The following is a 17,634-nucleotide window of genomic DNA, read 5'->3' as shown; positions in this document are numbered from 1 at the left end:
TGTTTAAATATGGGGGCACATTTACCTGGCAACACTGTCGTGCTGTAATAAAGTATGTTAGTGCAAGGGAGTGACAACCATTGACAGTGTAAGAATGGCTTTAAAAATGCAAGCACAAATTGTTACAGGCTGGGATTAAAAAGGGATATAAAATACATAAGCAATTACCTATGATGCCAAAAGAATATAAAGACAACTGTTTTCCAAGAAGGTCCATACTTTTCTGCAAAGGAGTTTTTGGAGCCTAAAAAAAAAAAAAACACGTCACCTTACGAAAGAAGAACTTAAAATGGATTCCTTTTGCTGCTTTAGTTCCTGTGAGTTTACTTGGTTACCTCCTCTGCCTGCATCATCTTGAAAACTTCACCAAATTCTGAATTTTCCCCTGTGCCAATGACAATACCCTGTGGAAAAAAACAAAATGGTGAGTGCACCTTCAAAGCAACACGTAGAAAGACAATCCTCTTGAATAAGAGGTTATCTAATGGTTAAACAAAAAGATGCAACGCTCATTTCTGTATTATTAAAGGAACACACGTTATTTGTAAACAAGGTTCTTGACATTAAAATGCTACATGAAAATAGCAACAGCAATAAAACTGCAATGTACAGTAAATTACCAGTAGGCCAAGGCCATAATAGCATCTTTTCTGGTTGTAATTAAACATTTCACATTTATTCACCCAAAATAACCATTATAAAACAGTTACAGAGAACACTTATAATTTTCAAGTATATATGCAGCAGTTATATGCAAATGTTTGGACAACCCTGGCCAAGTAAGATATTTTGGTATCACTTTAGATTAGGCGTCCCTAATACACTGTACTTGCCATGTAATTACTTAATTACACAGTAACTAGGTGTTATATTACCTTGTACTTACTGTGTAATACAGTGTAACGCTAGAATTAATTACTCTTACTCAATTGTAATTGTTAGTCCACACTTTTTAAACATACGTATGTACATAAACTGTAGAATAACAATTAAATAGAGTGCTTAACCACAGCATTACATTGTGTTACACAGTAAATGCAAGGTAATAAGTTATTCTGTAATTACAGAGGTAATTACATGGTACTTCCAGCATAATTAGGGAGACCTAATCTAAAGTGATAACAATATTTTAATAATAATAATACATTTTATTTATTTGTAGGCGCCTTTCTAAACACTCAAGGACACCGGACAATTGACAAAACGCAGATTATAAACAAAAGTAAAATACAAAAGTTCAAATCAGACAGAGCAATTGCAATCAAAGAGAAAAAGTCGTCTTAATCAAATGAGTTTTAAGTTTAGATTTGAAAAGTGAAAGTGATTCAGTATTTCTCAGCTCAGATGGTAGTGAGTTCCAAACTGGAGAGCAGAGCAACTGAATGCTGTGCTCCCCATAGTGGTAAGATGGACAAAGGGGACAGTCAAGTGGATGGAGGAAGAGGATATAAGGGTATGGGAAGGAATGGCAACATGGAGGAGGTCAGACAAATATGGAGGGGCGAGGTTGTGGAGAGCCTTAAAAGTAACTAGTAGGAGAATTTTGAATTGAATTCAGAGCTGAACTGGAAGCCAATGAAGCTGCTGCAAGATGGGAGTGATGTGGTGAATAGAAGGGGTTCTAGTAATGATGAAAGGTGAGTTCTGGACCAGTTGAAGCTTAGAAAGAGATTTGCGAGAAAGACCAAAGAAAGGGAATTGCAATAATCCAGACAAGAAGTGACAAGGCTATGAACAAGGATAGCAGTGGTGTGAGGAGTGAAGGACGGGTGAATACGATTAACGTTATGCAAGTGGAAATATGTAGACGGGGAGATGTTACTGATGTGGGACCGAAAGGATAAAGTACTGTCAAGGATGACACCTGTGGGGAATTATCAATAACAAATGAAAAGTGATCAGTTTTGGATAATGTTGATTTTGTACCAATGAGGAGAACCTCAGTTTTCTCACTATTTAATTTAAGAAAATTTGAAGAAAACCAGGATTTGATTTCTGCTATGCAATCAATAAGTGAAGTGGGTAGAAAGGAAGCAGTAGGTTTGCTAGTGAGATAGAGCTGGGTGTCAACAGCATAACCGTGGAAGCTAATGTTATATTTACGAAAGATATTGGCAAGGGGAAGGAGGTCAATAATGAAAAGGAGGGGCCCCAGGACAGAGCCCACCTGAAGTAACAGTGTTGACAACAAACAAATTTAAACAGTGCCTTTTATTACAAAATTGTTAATGTACAGTTATGATTGAACAATATGTATTAAAAAGAATAAATGTGGCATTTGCAAATGTTTGGGCACCCTACAATGACAGTACTTAGTATCATCATCATGTTCTCTATGCATGGATAAGTAATCTCTAAAAAAGCTACCACTTCAAATAAATATGTCAATACAAGCAAATTCAATCAAGATGAAATCGAAATTGAATTGAATCGGGATATCAGTGCCCAGCCCAATACCGAGCCCTATACGTGCCGCACGTTACTTTTAACATGTTACCCTGCTGCTCTTGAGATTGTGCTGCTGAGCTTAGCACTGTAGGTTCAGCTCATCAACACAAATTTTGTGATTTTTAGACCAATTATTTCAGCCAGGAGAAGGAATAATGTGATCGCATGAACATTTGTAGAAATGTATTTTGTGGACGCTCCTACCTGTGGCTGTTGAAAGTGTGTGTGTGAAGCAGATACATGCGCAGGCTGACAGACTGCAACGGACATGCGCAGATAACAAAATCCTTAACAGTCACCCATTTAATGGTTTACATGGCCACATAATAGTATTATTTGCAGAGAACTCTACCTCTATTAATCAGGTTTCTCAGAGGCCAATAACCCAATTTCTTTAATCGGAATGAGTTTATTTGTTTTTAGAAATTAGGTTTCTGTGAACAACTGGGCATTTGAAATGCATGTGAACACACTAACTGTTAAGACTGAGCACTTTTTTCTTTAGTGTATGGTGTTACGCACTGGACTGTAGCCTGAAGCCTTCCTATTCCTGTTGTACCACTTTTGCAGTGTAGCAGCTTCAAACATCCAATTCCGTTGGTAAATCCAATTTTTTTCTGTGCACTGTAAAAGTATGCCTGACCCTGAAAGGAGAACAAAGGTAACTCTAACCACACATCTGCGAACACTTAAAGAATATCCCATCCACTTTATAAACTGGCTAACCACTCAGACATTGCTGAGCAACAGCTTATTGACTATACTAACAATAATAATACATTTTATTTATATAGTTCTTTTACCATGCTCAAGGTGCCTATAATTAAAATGTACCCTTATTATTATTATTATTAATATACTAAAATGGCTGACTGGGAAATATCTTATGACTCTTCAAGGGACACAGTTTTGTAAAAGTTTAAATCCATCCATCCATCCATTTTCTAACCCGCTGAATCCGAATACAGGGTCACGGGGGTCTGCTGGAGCCAATCCCAGCCAACACAGGGCACAAGGCAGGAACCAATCCTGGGCAGGGTGCCAACCCACCACAGGACACACACAAACAGCACACACTAGGGACAATTTAGAATCGCCAATCCACCTAACCTGCATGTCTTTGGATTGTGGGAGGAAACCGGAGCGCCCGGAGGAAACCCACGCAGACACGGGGAGAACATGCAAACTCCACGCAGGGAGGACCAAAAGTTTAAATGAAATAGTTAAATACCCATAGCTAGGAACAATAAGCTACTGTATATTCAAATCATAAACTTTGGTGGTGAAATGAATAAATAACACCATTCTAAACAAAGGCTGTTGTGTTCAATCTGCTGCAGGACAAGTGTACAAAAATATCCAAGTATGAATGTGAGAAGACTATCAGCAGAGCAAAGAGGAATAAAAAGAAAATCCAAAACAGAAATCTGAGAGCCCTGATTAAGTGTGTGTGTGTGTGTGTGTATGTGGCAGGGCCTGTAAGCGGTCATGCATCATCTACCACGAGAATGCAAGTGCAGTCATCATCAACGAAATCTCATCGCTACATAAGATAAATATTACAGATTAGCTGTGACATAGCACCACATCCTCAACACTGTAGATCAATTCAAACTTATATTTAGGAATGGCAGCAGAAAATAAAATGCATCCTATTAAAATTCATTTTCATTCACCAGACACATGTGACTAACTTGAGTGTGAACTTTGAGAAATGTCATCACTGCAAATGCCCTCTAGAAGAAACCACACTTCATTTATCAGAATGACTTTTCTGTGGACGGCCCTGTTATTGTCTACTGCTGCCTGGTGATGAAAATCCGCTCATACCATTTGTGCCTGCACACTCAGACATTCAAACGGCAGCAGTGCCAGCACTCCATTAATGTATCCACCTATTACTGAACCACCCTAATCCAGGTAAGGCTTGCAGGAGCAAGGCAGGTCCCAGGCCTTGAAAGGGCAGCAACAGAAAAATACTATTAATGACAGAGAAAGCAAAAATTAAAAATGGGAAGACCAATGCTGATTAGCCTCTATTTTTGGCTAAGTACTTCTTTAATGGCTTCATTTATCAGCTGCTGTGTTATCTTTCCTCAGCACGCTGCAAAGAGCTCTGACAGACTTCCAGTTTCTTTTAAGAAGGGGGCTTACTGCCAGGCAGTACAAAACTGGGACCTCTTGCTTGTAAGAATAGTTACATTTATATATGCATGATGACAGTTACATTTACTTATTTAACTCATGCCTTTGTCCATGCCAATTTAAAACATTTGAGATACAATTAATAACACTTCTTTTGTTTTCCATTTGGAGCACAGCCTGGTGAAGTGACTTGCTCATGGTCATACGGCGCCTGCAGTGGGATTTGAACCCACAACCTCAGGGTCTGAGGTCCAAAGCCTTAACTGCTATGCCACACTGCCCACTCGTGGAATGGTGACACAATACCCTTGGTAAGGGTGGGGTTGGAAAGAGATTTTACAAGTGTACTGCATCCTCTTTTACGGCATCACATCAGTGCTTCACGTTGCTTGATAAACTGCATTGTCGCATACCTAAAGCATAATGGAGGCTGTTATGTGCATCACGAATAACAACTTGATGAAAACAGCGCAACCCAAGAACTCACCTGTTAGGTAAATGCACTGTGTGAATATTAAGAGGTGGAATAAACAAAATTTTATCAATTATAGGTAATAAACACAAGCACACAATTCCAAACAACAGTGCTGTATAAGTGGGTGCATCAAGGTCAAGGCTATCTTCAAGATCATTTTCATTTAGAAAAGAAGACAAAGCCTGCTCAGTAACATTGAAAGACAGGGCTTGTTCAGCTTTATACACTATTTAAAAAATTTACAAATTGAAAGGATTTTGTGTTTGTTAATGCAAAATAGGAAACTTTTGGTGATTATGACAGGCTGATCAAGGCTTTATGGCAGCATGGCCAGACAGGAAGCCTCTTCTCAGTAAAAGACACATACAAGTTGAGTTTCCTAGTCTACAACACTTCTCTATGCAACTCAATACCCCCCACAGACAATCCACATAGGAAACGCCATCTTCAGTGCCACCGTGCTGAGCAGTAGTGTCCCCCAGGGTGGTGTACTCAGCCCACAGCCACTTCTGCTCCCTCTGCTGAATTCTATGGCTGCATACAACTCCATTATTAAGTTTGCGGATGACACAATGGGGGACTAATCAGCATTAGGGATGAGTCAGCTTACAGAATGGAAATACGACGATAGACCAAATGGTGCAAGTGCAATCATCTGTCTCTTAATGTGGACAAGACGAAAAAGAGGATTGTTGACTACTGTATATAGAATTTTGTAGTGAAGTATTCCATTAAAGGTGCCTACAAAACACCAGGTCAACATCACTAATGAGCTTGAAAACATTCTGTATTGACGAAAGAGGCGGACTACCTCTCTGATAAGTCAGGCAAAGGATGATGAGGTAGGGACAGAGATGAGAACCCAGATTTGTTAAAGCCTCTTTAAGACACAACTGCTTACCGCATGATCACTGGCTCAAGGATGGGCTTTCTCGGCCAACTAAGGTCACATGATTAACCTTGACAGGCATCGCTCTTATTTCAAGTGACTGCTGCTGATTAGGAGTCGTTTTTAGACCATGGCCCTTAACTCAGGGTCTACAGTAGTGGGTGCTACATTACGAGCGTCTGTTTACTATAGCATTGTGACCACGTGTGTGTGTGTGTGTGTTGTAACGTGTGAGTCTCTGTCTTGCACCCCAAAACATGAAGCTGAGTCTCAGTACTTTGGCAACACCAGCTTTATGAAGCTTGAAACAGGAACAGCGTGATTATTTATTGTAGCGGGATCTGCCATTCTCCTATACACAGACACAGCAGTCAGGCAGGGTCGGGGCCAGGTTAGCGGCCAAGTAATACTGTGCTCTGCATTTATAAATGTTCCTTGTATCACCCATCAACAGCAGGCGCTTATAGCATGTCCGCGATCTTTTTGGATTCACTTTTACGGCGAACTGCTACAGCGCTGGGAGCCTGCAGTTGCTTCGGGATGCTCTTCCGTGTGTCATCCCATTGGGTAGAACCCCAAAAGAGTTTAGAAACTCACTCACACCAGCCATGATTCTTTTTAAAGGTGAAGTGCAGGTTAATTTGTTTTATGTATTTCTACTTTATATTTTGTATTCATTATTTTTATATGAATAGTTTTGGATTGTGGAACGAATCATCTGAGTTTCCATTATTTCCTATGGTGAAATTCACTTTGATATACGAGTGCTTTGGATTAAAAGTACATTTCCGGAACGAATTATGCTCGCAAACCGAGGTTCCACTGTATTATGTTTCATTTTTACTGTAATTTATTGGGGATTGATTATAATTTTGTATATAAAAAAGACAATTAAAAAATTACAAAACATGACTCAAGATGTTTTTATCTGTATCATGTGGTAGACAGTACCACAGCCCCAAAACTTAAACCAGGTTTACTTTTTTTTTTTATTATTTTAAAGCTGGATTAATTAAAAAGCCCTCAATTGTATGCCTGCTATCTACTTACACTGAGACAAGTGGCAAGTAACTCTTTTACTGGAATTGTTATGAACACCAGTCAAAGAAATGTGTTCAAGATGATATTATCTTTTAAGTGGCCAAATAGTATGACTGGGAAATAGAGGCAGCAAGAAGACCTATAAAATGCATAATCTTAATATGACTTTGTGAACAGAGATGAGGATGGCTGGTGTGTCACTGACTGAGTACTGAACATGTTGTGGAATTCAAAGTCTGTTTGATGTGGAAGATGTGACAGAAAAAAGGAGGAAACAGCCATTTACGCTGGTTTGCACACTTGCAAAGGGAAGATGAAGATGTGTGGATCAAGAAAGTCATAGCCTTACAAGTTAGCGGAAAGCAGGACCAAAGGCAAGCCAAAGAAAACATGGAAGGAGGTAGTAAATTAAAAGGCATGAAAAAGAGTGATGTGCAAGATAGAAGTGACTGGAGGGGACAGATTCATGGTAAAGGCTCACCCCGGTTGACTGGGAATAGAATGCTTGAAGTGTATAACGATGACGACAGGCTGGGGTCAGAAAACATTAAGAAGCAAACCAAAGCAGACTGTGGAAGCCCAAAACCAAAGTCAAAATAAAATAAGCAAAAGGTTCTCACACTAACTTGGTTGCTTTACTCCTAACTGTCCCTAATAATCTTATTTTTTTTTTTTATATTTTTCAGAATTTACTGGCTGTGATGATGTCCAATCTTGCTTCTAGTAAAAAGACTCCATTGCCGTAAACAAAATGGTTGCTATTATTGAAGCGAACACCACAGAAATGTCATAACTGCAGTGAAAACCCAATCATGATGGCGCAACTATAATGACAAAAGAAAAAATACCTAAAAATGTTACAGAATGTCCAAAACAGAAATTAACAGCTCCTTTATGTACCAAAATGAAGATTCAATACAGAAATTTTGCATTTTATTGGACTTGCTGTATACCGTATTGTTTTTAACATGCTATATTATTTCATGCCTTGTATGACTACAATTTCCTTTTACGCATTGGTTTATTAGCCAGTTTGCAGGAAATGGAAGAAGCAGCACAAATGTGAATTGCAATATACTAATTAAATAGGTCGAGAACAGCTTGAACATTACCTTAGCTTTTCCACATCTAACCAGTGTTCCCATGAAAGCAATGTTGCTCCTTGATGTGAGGTCACCATTGTTCGCAGCAGGCTGAGGAGCTGTAGACTTTGCACACGGTGTTGTTTCCCCAGTGAGACTCGACTCATCCACTGACAGGTCAACAGCCTAATCAAAGGTACATCGCAAAATAAGCAAATTTAAGGTTAATGTAAAAGTTCTGATTTGTGGTGAAGTAATTCAAAAGCTTGTATTAATTAGCAGCAGTAGCCCTTAGCGATTTCAATCCAGTAAATGACATTAAGATTAATTGCCCTGACCCAATTTTGCTACTGCTGAAGGACAAATAATGAAATACTATCAGAAACGTAAAGCCCATAAAAAAATAAATATCATGTATATTGTAGATGTCCTGTCGGCTGGACTGGCTTGGATGAGAGATGAATCCTGGCCCGACCAGGAGGCCCAAATGGATGGATGACATTATACATGGAGATATAACCCGCCTGGGATGCCTCTTTGTTAAAATCCCACTCAGGTTGAATGAATATTGGATGGTTGGGGGAAGACTAGCTCCTCCCCCAATATGATGGATGGCAGTGTTCCTCTGGCATAGTCTCAGTATGGACACCAGCAGGGCCCTCTAAATAAGCTGCTCCACCTAGGGAGTCAGTCAGAGTTGGCTGGAGGTGGACAAGGCTGCATGGGAGAAAGGAAGAGTGTAAGGAGTAAGAATTCAGTACCATATTGTGTCCACTGAAGAGAAGCTATTCATAGGTTGTCACAGATTCCTGGGACCCTTTCCCAGCCGGGACGCCTGGAAGGACCGGAACGTGGAATTTATATCTTCCGGGTCACGAGGGGGCAACCGACCAGGGTTAGAAGAGGACCATGGGAAAGGAACAAGGACATTCCAACCCAGTGGGACCCGTGGCCACCGCCAGGGGGCGCCTTAAGCCTCAGAGAACCCGGGAAACAATTACTTCCGCCACACCCGGCAAGATGGCGGATGAGAATTCCAGGGACGCCCGGAGTGCTTCTGGTGCAAAGGGCAGAACTTCCGCCACACCAGGAAGTGCTGCCGGACAAACGTCATCAGCCACCTGGAGCACATCCAGGCGGGAATAAAAGGGGCCGCCTTCCTACAATGGAGGAGCTAGTGTCAGGAGTGGGAGCAGGACAAAGCTCCCAGGAGGAGAAGAAAGGCGGCCAAGGACTGAAAAAGAGAAGTCTAAAGAGTGGTGATTAGTGCTGAGTGCATTGTGTTTGTGGTTTGGGACTGTTTATTGGTGCTTAATAAACGTGTGCTTTTATAAAGATGTGGTTTCCGACTGGTGGTGTCTTGGAAAGTCTCACAAGGTATATCTTGAATAAAACAATGCGTGCTTTGAACACGGAAGTGTCTTTGGTGCACTTGACTTTGAAGTTTGGGGCTCAGTAGCGCCACCTACTGGCCACAATATACTGGAAAGAAAAAGCTGATTTTAGCAACTTACATTAATAATTAGTACAATTTCAGTTGGGCAGCACGGTGGCACAGTGGTAGTGCTGCTGCCTCGCAGTGAGGAGACCTGGGTTCACTTCCCAGGTCCTCCCTGCGTGGAGCCTGCATGTTCTCCCCATGTCTGCGTGGGTTTCCTCCGGGTGCTCCAGTTTCCTCCCACAATCCAAAGACATGCAGGTTAGGTGCACTGACGATCCTAAATTGTCCCTAGTGTGTGTGTGTCCTGCGGTGGGATTTGTTCCTGTCTTGCACCCTGTGCTGGCTGGGATTGGCTCCAGCAGACCCCTGTGACCCTGTGTTGGGATATAGCGGGTTAAAATGACTGACTGACAATTCCAGTCAAGAAATGATGGGCCAGAAATTAAATACAATTAATATATTTCTTAGGTTTTTAAGTTGAACAACATCAGTGATCTGGATGCTTTCACGGTGACTGCATATTGTGAGAGCCACCTTGGTCAGCTCGCTCATGGTGCCCCAGCCTGCAGCAAGTTCTTCAAGCATTTGACGGCTTTGCACCAAACACTGAAATTCCGTCATTACTTAAACACTTTAAAATGACGATTTTTCTTTTTACTGTTTCATCTCTCTGTCTAAACTGGGACCTCCATCTACACTCATTTTGATTGGTCCCAATCCTTACTGCATTCTTTGGACAGTTTGCTGCTATGATCTTAACAAGCTGGGATCTCCCATGAAAAGTAAAGTTGCTCCTTGTTGTGAGGTCACCACACTACTGGGTCAAAAGTTTTAGAACACCTCAGTTTTTCTTCAAAATTTATCAGTTGAAATGCAATGAATGACCTAAAATAGTGAAAAGGTAAGCAGTAAACTGCCAGAGGTTTACATTTTAAGTTTGAGTTAGCAAAAACTGAAAAAAAGGAAATTTCAGAATATTACAAATGGGCTTTCGTTAGGGAATAACATGTTACAACCTACAGATGTTCTGCAGCAATTCAAGTAAATGAAGCCTTGCACGTTGAACCAAACAATTTGCACAGGTGTCCCAACTTCTGCGGATTACTTAAAAACTCTCCATCTGTCTTAAAGCAGAGTTGGAACATACCATGTTAATACACCCTCTGAAGTACTACTTGGACAATATTCCAGTGAAAATGGCAATTAACAAATGAAATGAGACAGAGCATTACTACCATTAGAAGTGTAGGCCTTTCGTTAGCGAAATTGCAAAAGAAAATCAAAGTCTCCGTGAGTACGGTGTACTACACAATGCAAGAGCAACTGAAAACTAGAACTATGATAGGAAGTGATCTGGCAGACCCAAAGTCACAACCCAATCAAAAGACAAGTTTCTGAGGATCACCAGCATGCGTGATCACAGCAGCCTCACAGTTCAACAGCTTCAAGCACAGCTTAACAGTGCAGGTCGACAAAAGCAAGTGTCAGTTTGGACTGTGAAGAGGAGACTCTGTGCTGCAGGTTTGACAGGCCGAGTGGCAGGAAGAAAGCCATTCCTTCAAGGTCAAAACAGGGCCCTGAAATACCGGCTGTGGACTACTGCAGACTGTGAAGAAAAGCCTTGAGGCCCAATGAATTAAAATTTGAAATCTTCAGTTCATGACGCAAGGTGTTTGTAAGCCTTCGAGGTGGTGATGGATCATCAGTACGTGACACCAGCCGCCAAACAAGGAGGATGACGTGTGATGGTCTGGGCTTCTTCTGCTAGACGCATAGTTGGTGACTTGCACAGAGTGACTGGCATTCTGAATCAAAAGGGTAACCACAGTTTAGCAGTTAGATCAGAGAAAGGTGCAGGCTACTTTGATGAATCAAAAAATTTGAACACAATTGTTTTACACTTAATGATTCCTTGACTTATTTTTCTTTTCTATTGTTTATTTGTTCTTGATTTCATGAAACATTAAGACATTAAACTGTGAGGTGCTCTAAAACGTTTGACCTGTAGTGTAGCCAATAGCAGTATATGAAAATTATTTTATTTTTGGTGTTTACCTCATTAGGTTTGAAATAAAAAAAATGCAGATAACACACAGATACAACAAATAAAATTAGAAATGCTGACATAGTCAACATTAAGAGAATAGACAAGCCCAACATTAGCCTCTCCCCACAGAAACATCTGCTCTACCTCAAACAGTCGTAAATCAGCAGGAACTCTTTCACCAACAGACAGACATACTGTGTCGCCAGGAACTAGTTCTCTTGCAAGTAAATGCTCCAATCTTCCTTCTCGCACACTGGATCAAAAAAAACAAAAAGATTAATAGCTAACATAATCAAACAAAAATAACCTTCTACAGTTTGTCCCACTCAGGAGTACAACTTTAAAAATGCGAATTACTCTGCAACGCGTGCATGTTATTTAATGAAGAATTGATTCTGTGTCATAAAGAGGCGGGCACTATAGTGGGCGCCACTACGGCGGCCCCGGATGTGGCAGCAGCCGGCCTATAGCCCCAGTCACCAACCCTGCAGAGTGGCGAAAGCAAGCATGCAATACTTGTCCATATTTGACGAATTTGTGAAACAACTGGACGACTACGAACTTCAAGGAGGTTACTTCCAACAGGACGTGGCAATGTGCCATACCTCTCATGCCAGTATGGAAGAGATCCGATCGTTTTTTGGAGACAGGGTGATCTCGAAAGGTTTGTGGCCACCTCGATTGCCCGATTTAACTCCCCCAGATTTTTTTCTATGGGGATATTTAAAGGGCAAGGTTTCTGCAAGCAAACCCAGGACCATCGAACAACTGAAAGCAAACATTGAGCGTGAAATTGCTGCCATCGACAGTGACATGTTGCAGAGGACATTCTCAAATATGGAGTGCCGCGTTTCCTTGTGCGCGGACGTTGGGGGAGGACAATTTCAGCACCTTTTGTAATGTGGACTTGTTTTCCACTAAATACAGGTATGTTCAGTTCTTACAGCTCGCCTTTACGTTCACGCGTTCGCAAGTAATTCGCATTTTTAAAGTTGTATTCCCGAGTGGGACACCCTGTAGTATGAGAAAAAGAAAACAAGACGGTGTAAAACTGAAACCACATAAAGTAACGCACAAGAAATGCTGTGAAGTAGAAATACTTTCAACAGTAATGTACATGGATAGCTTTTACTAAACAATACATTTTCTAGAAAGTGCAGTAAACGAAAAAAAAAACCTCAATGCACTCAGTATCTGGAGTGCCTTCTTTGCCTTGAAGATTTTTTTTTTCCCCCAAGGTGTTTGAATGCCTCTGGTTCACTTGCCCCAGTTCTGCTGCTGACTTTTCCTGTCTAACTTGTAATCCCAGACTGGCTTGATGATGTGGAGATCAGGGCTATGAGGTCAGCCATACCATCTGTTGATAGATTCCCTGAAGCTGGCTATGTATTTATCATTGTCATGCTGCAGAATGAAGTTGGGAACGATCAGATGTCTCCCAGTTGGCACTGCATGATGGACAAAAATCTGCATGTGGTTCTTAGCAGTGAGGGGGGTTGGAGGGGATGAGACAATTCCATTTGTGGAAATGCAGCTCCCCCTACCTGAAGGGAATCTCCACCATGCGTCACTGTTACCTGCAGACATTCACCCATGTACCGTTCTCCAGCACTTCTGTCTACAAACTGCCTTCTGCTTGAGCTAAAAGTTTAAAATTGTGTGTGTGCTTTCATGTGCAGATTAGTCGTTTGGCTTTATTTCCATCTCAGAGGAATGACTTTTCGGTCACTCTTCCATGAAGACCACCTGTGATACGACTTCTCTGGACTGTATTGATGATACACACCATGCTCCCTGTGGTTTCCGCCAGGTGCTGTAAGTCTCCTGATTTTGAAGGGAAGTAAGCTTGATGTATTTCTTGTGAACTGCACTCCCGTTTCTGTGGCTGACCCCTGTGTTTCCAGCCCTCAGCCTTGCCGGTTTGCTGGTGCTTCTGAGAAGAGCTCAGACAGCACATCTGGATTCACTGGTCTACTTGGAAGAGGCATCAACAATGCAGGATGAGCATTTTGTGCCTTGTTGCTATGCTGTGGCAAAAGATTTGTGTATTGAACTGCCACATCGACCGCAACCTCACCTTCTCAGTCTGGCTACCCAGTTTTATTCCCTCTGCATGGCTGTTTCTGTTTCAGTTCAACACTTTGGATAAATCTGCACGTGATGTCATTGTTCATCACCACTTAAATCAAACACTGCGCCATATGCCACCGCCAACACAGGTGACACATTTTGTTTATTTATTTTTACTTAAGAATGCTGTAATTACTGTATTAGTTTCATTCTTTAAGGATAACCAAATATCTTTTTGTACTTCTTCACTTTTGGCAAAACAAATGTTTGGAATTCAAATATACTAACAACCCAATTATATTTCATTCACTCAGAATATGAAACCAATGTAGGAAGCACTTCACGTTAGTGATATTTTATCTGTGGCACCTCTACATGATAACCACCTTTTTCCAACCTCTCAAACTTATACAGTTTTTAATGTTTGGAAAATGTATGGGATTAAATCATTAAGAGAATTGTATATAAATAATGTCTTTGCATCCTATGGACAATTAGATTGGCAAGTTGGCGGAGTGGTGGCTCTGAGGCTAGGGATCTGCACTGGCAATTCGAATCCCGTAATAAGGACTCTGCTCTGTTGGGCCCTTAACCTACAACTGCTGAGCGCTTTGAGTAGTGAGAAAAGCACCATATAAATGCAAAGAATTATTATTATTAATTACACTCCAAATTTAGTTTCCCATCAACACAATTTTTCCACTACCTCCAAATTCGAAACTTTGCTAAATTAAATCTGCCCAGTTTTCCTCATCTCCCACATATTTCTATTCCAGAAGAGATATTACTCAGTCTTGAGCACTCAGACAGCATTTCTATGATATATAAAACCAATCCCTTCCTTCCTTTTAAGTTCAGTGGGAAAAGGATCTCTTACTCAACATTTCAGAGAAAGAAGTGGAAGGCAGCCAGGCATAGAATTCATTCGAGCTCCATATGCACAAAGCATTCAATTAATCAACTTAAAATCCTTCATCGAGCAAATCTTTCTTTTTTTAAAATTATTCAAAATGTTTCCAGGACGAGATCCAACCTGCAAACATTGCAATCGAGCTCCAGCCTCACTGGCCACATGTTTTGGGCACCTACCAAATGAACATAATTCGGACCATTTTGAAATGCCTATTAGACAGCCTTGGTGTCACAATCACTGCTAATCCATTTTTGTTTGGTGGGCTCACAGAGGGGCTTAAAGTGGAGAAGAACAAACAAACTGTAATGGCCTTTACTTCACTATTAGCACATATAATTGTCTTGCTCAACTGGAAGAATTCAAACCCACCTCTCTTAAGTCAGTGGGTAACTGATGTTACATTCTACTTGAAATTGTAAAAAAAATAAATTCTCATTTAGAGGATCTAGACAAAACTTTTTTAAAAACCTGGCAGGATCTCATCAATAACATTTTAGGTTAAGCATTTATATTGGAGAGAAAGACTCCTCTCTCTTTACTACTCTAAAAGGTTTTACTTTGGCTGTTGGCCTTCCCCTCTTTCTCATGGGTGGGGGTTGAATTGAATTGTTCTGTCAAGTTTTTAAGTTTGACTTGATTGTATGGAATGTTACATGCTTTTAGTAAATTTAATAAAAGATAAAAAACAAGGAATTCTAAAAGTCTTTGCTACTGACACAGTAATCCAGAAGACATCAAATTATCATCAAAGAACGATTTTAGTGAACTATCTAAAGTGCCTAGAGCTTTAACACAGTACTATATATGTCATTAATAAATATTTAAATATTCAGATTGTCCTGGAGGGTACTTTGCTGCTAGGCTAGTATTTTATAGATATTCTAATAAAAAAAGGAGTGTTTCAGTCACCATTGATAAATGTCACTGATTCATTATGCAATGTACATAAACTCATTCAAAGCAAATGATCTTTTGTCCAATTAAAACAAAAAAACAACAAAGAAAATGCATTATTAGATCGATGTTAAATTAAAACACATTATGTGACCCCAGAATATAACAGAAAGCCTAGTAAACATCTCAAATCATAATCTTTGTTTTAGAAACAACAACTAAGCTAGAGGTTTGATGGGGAAAAACAGGTGATTAAACATATTTACTATAATTTACATATAGAGATTGTAATTGGTTTTATTTTGTAATTTCTGTAGAGGCCTGGCCTTGTTAACAATGGTTTGGTGATGACCGCTCATGCACTGCCTCAGACTTGTCTTACCAGTGACATTCTGGAGGCATCAGCTTTCCCAGTTCTTCCAGTGACTTTTCAGAACGATATTCCTAATTAAAAAAACAAAAAAACATATGGTTCATTTTGATGGTAAGCTCCATCCAAAAGAATTCAACAGTATGATAAAGTTGTTCACATTCACAAAGCGAGTTAAGAGACAGGGACTGAACCATTATCCTTGGTGGATTATGGTGAAACATCAAACACTCAGCGTTGGATTATTTATGTAAAATACAAGCAGCTGCTGCTCTCCACAGGAAAATTTGATTAGAACCTAATCTCAGCCTAATTTCATTTGCAATTGCATCAGTATGGGGAAAAAAGGAGGACAAAGCAGACGCCAGACCAGGAAGAGACATTGATCAACTATATATATATATATATATATATATATATATATATATATATATATATATATATATATATATATATATAAACATATGCTGTGTATACACTGTAATCACAAGAGGGCGCCCCTTTGCCCGAAATCACAGGCACAGTTCATCTACTGTTGAATTCTGCTCTGTACTTGTAATATTTCTATTGCACTATTATATTGTATTGAGGATTACTTGTGTTCTGTTCTGTGTATTGTGTTGACCCCTTTTTTTTTGACACCCACTGCATGATCTCTCTTTCAATGCCTTTCCCGAGGTTTCTTCCATTTTTTTCCCTACAAGGGTTTTTTCTTTTGGGAGTTTTTCCTTGTCTTCTTAGAGAGTCAAGGCTGGGGGGCTGTCAAGAGGCAGGGCCTGTTAAAGTCCATTGCGGCACCTCTTGTGTGATTTTGGGCTACTATACAAAAAATAAATTGTATTGTACTCTATATCATTTTGTACCATATTTCTCTTGTCTTAATATTTCCATCATGGTTATTGAAGGGTTATATATATATATATATATATATATATATATAGAGATAACCTTCTTCTGTTGTCTTTGCAGACCAAAAATAGGAAAACCTGCCTGAATTAACCTGCCTGGAGATGTAATTTTCGGTTCCAACACCCAGATGAACATCACTTCCGGTAATGTTGTCAGAAACAATCACTTCCGGTTCCTCTAAGTCACTTCCTGTGTGGACATTTAAAACAGCAATCTTCTTCAACCATCCTCAGCTCTTGTTTGGACTCCATCAGAGACATTTCAGTCTCAATTTCAAAACCCATTGCAGCCAGAGATAATATATGAGTGGCTGCCCCAAACCTTTTTAAGTGTGTCGAGTCTGATCTTTTCACACACTTCTACAAAATAATATCTCCCCAGGGAACATACACCCCCTTATTAGACACACGTATGCACACCTGCAGGGCATCTTGTTACCTGAACCTGCAGAAGCTCAGCAGAATACCCACAGAGTAGCCTGATGACTGCACCCATGCAAAACAACAGGCTCAAACTGTTCCAGAACCCATAAAATTGACAACTTCTGGAAACACACCTGCCTCTCCTAACAGATAAGGAGTTAGGAACCTTACTATAATTATCAGTACAGATGTACATTGTTACAACATTTACAACATTAACACCATTAAATTACTTCTCTACAATAAAAGACTTTATTACCATTACAGATATTGGTGATTTAAAGTCACCAGTCTATATGTCAGTCTTTTTACATTAGGCTGCTATTTCTGAATGCTTTCTCTAAAGCAATATTTAATCACAAAGCAATCTAAAACCTAATTCTTTTTTTGGCGCCGCCGTGAGTGGCAGGCTTTCCATCAGCTCCGTGTACGACTTTATTTCTACTTTTTTCTCAATTTCACTGATCATTCCTACCACTTTCTTTTAT

General features: G+C 40.0%; 1 protein-coding gene across 1 annotated transcript in view; it reads right to left on the bottom strand.

Annotated features, from left to right (window-relative positions):
* The window catches only part of atp2c1 (ATPase secretory pathway Ca2+ transporting 1), a 114,345-nt gene that overhangs the window by 42,934 nt on the left and 53,777 nt on the right, over positions 1-17,634 (bottom strand). The window contains exons 6-10 of the mRNA XM_039737476.1: positions 15,828-15,889; positions 11,713-11,821; positions 8,111-8,266; positions 336-404; positions 169-244 (exon numbers count right to left, since the gene is read on the bottom strand). Coding sequence (XP_039593410.1) covers positions 169-244; positions 336-404; positions 8,111-8,266; positions 11,713-11,821; positions 15,828-15,889 — 472 coding nt within the window. The remainder of the gene's footprint in view (positions 1-168; positions 245-335; positions 405-8,110; positions 8,267-11,712; positions 11,822-15,827; positions 15,890-17,634) is intronic.

The sequence above is a fragment of the Polypterus senegalus genome, chromosome 15 (genome assembly GCF_016835505.1).
Source record: "Polypterus senegalus isolate Bchr_013 chromosome 15, ASM1683550v1, whole genome shotgun sequence".
Classification (NCBI taxonomy): Eukaryota; Metazoa; Chordata; class Cladistia; order Polypteriformes; family Polypteridae; genus Polypterus; species Polypterus senegalus.
Note: the sequence above shows the minus strand (reverse complement) of the source record. Positions and strands in the feature narration are given on the sequence as shown.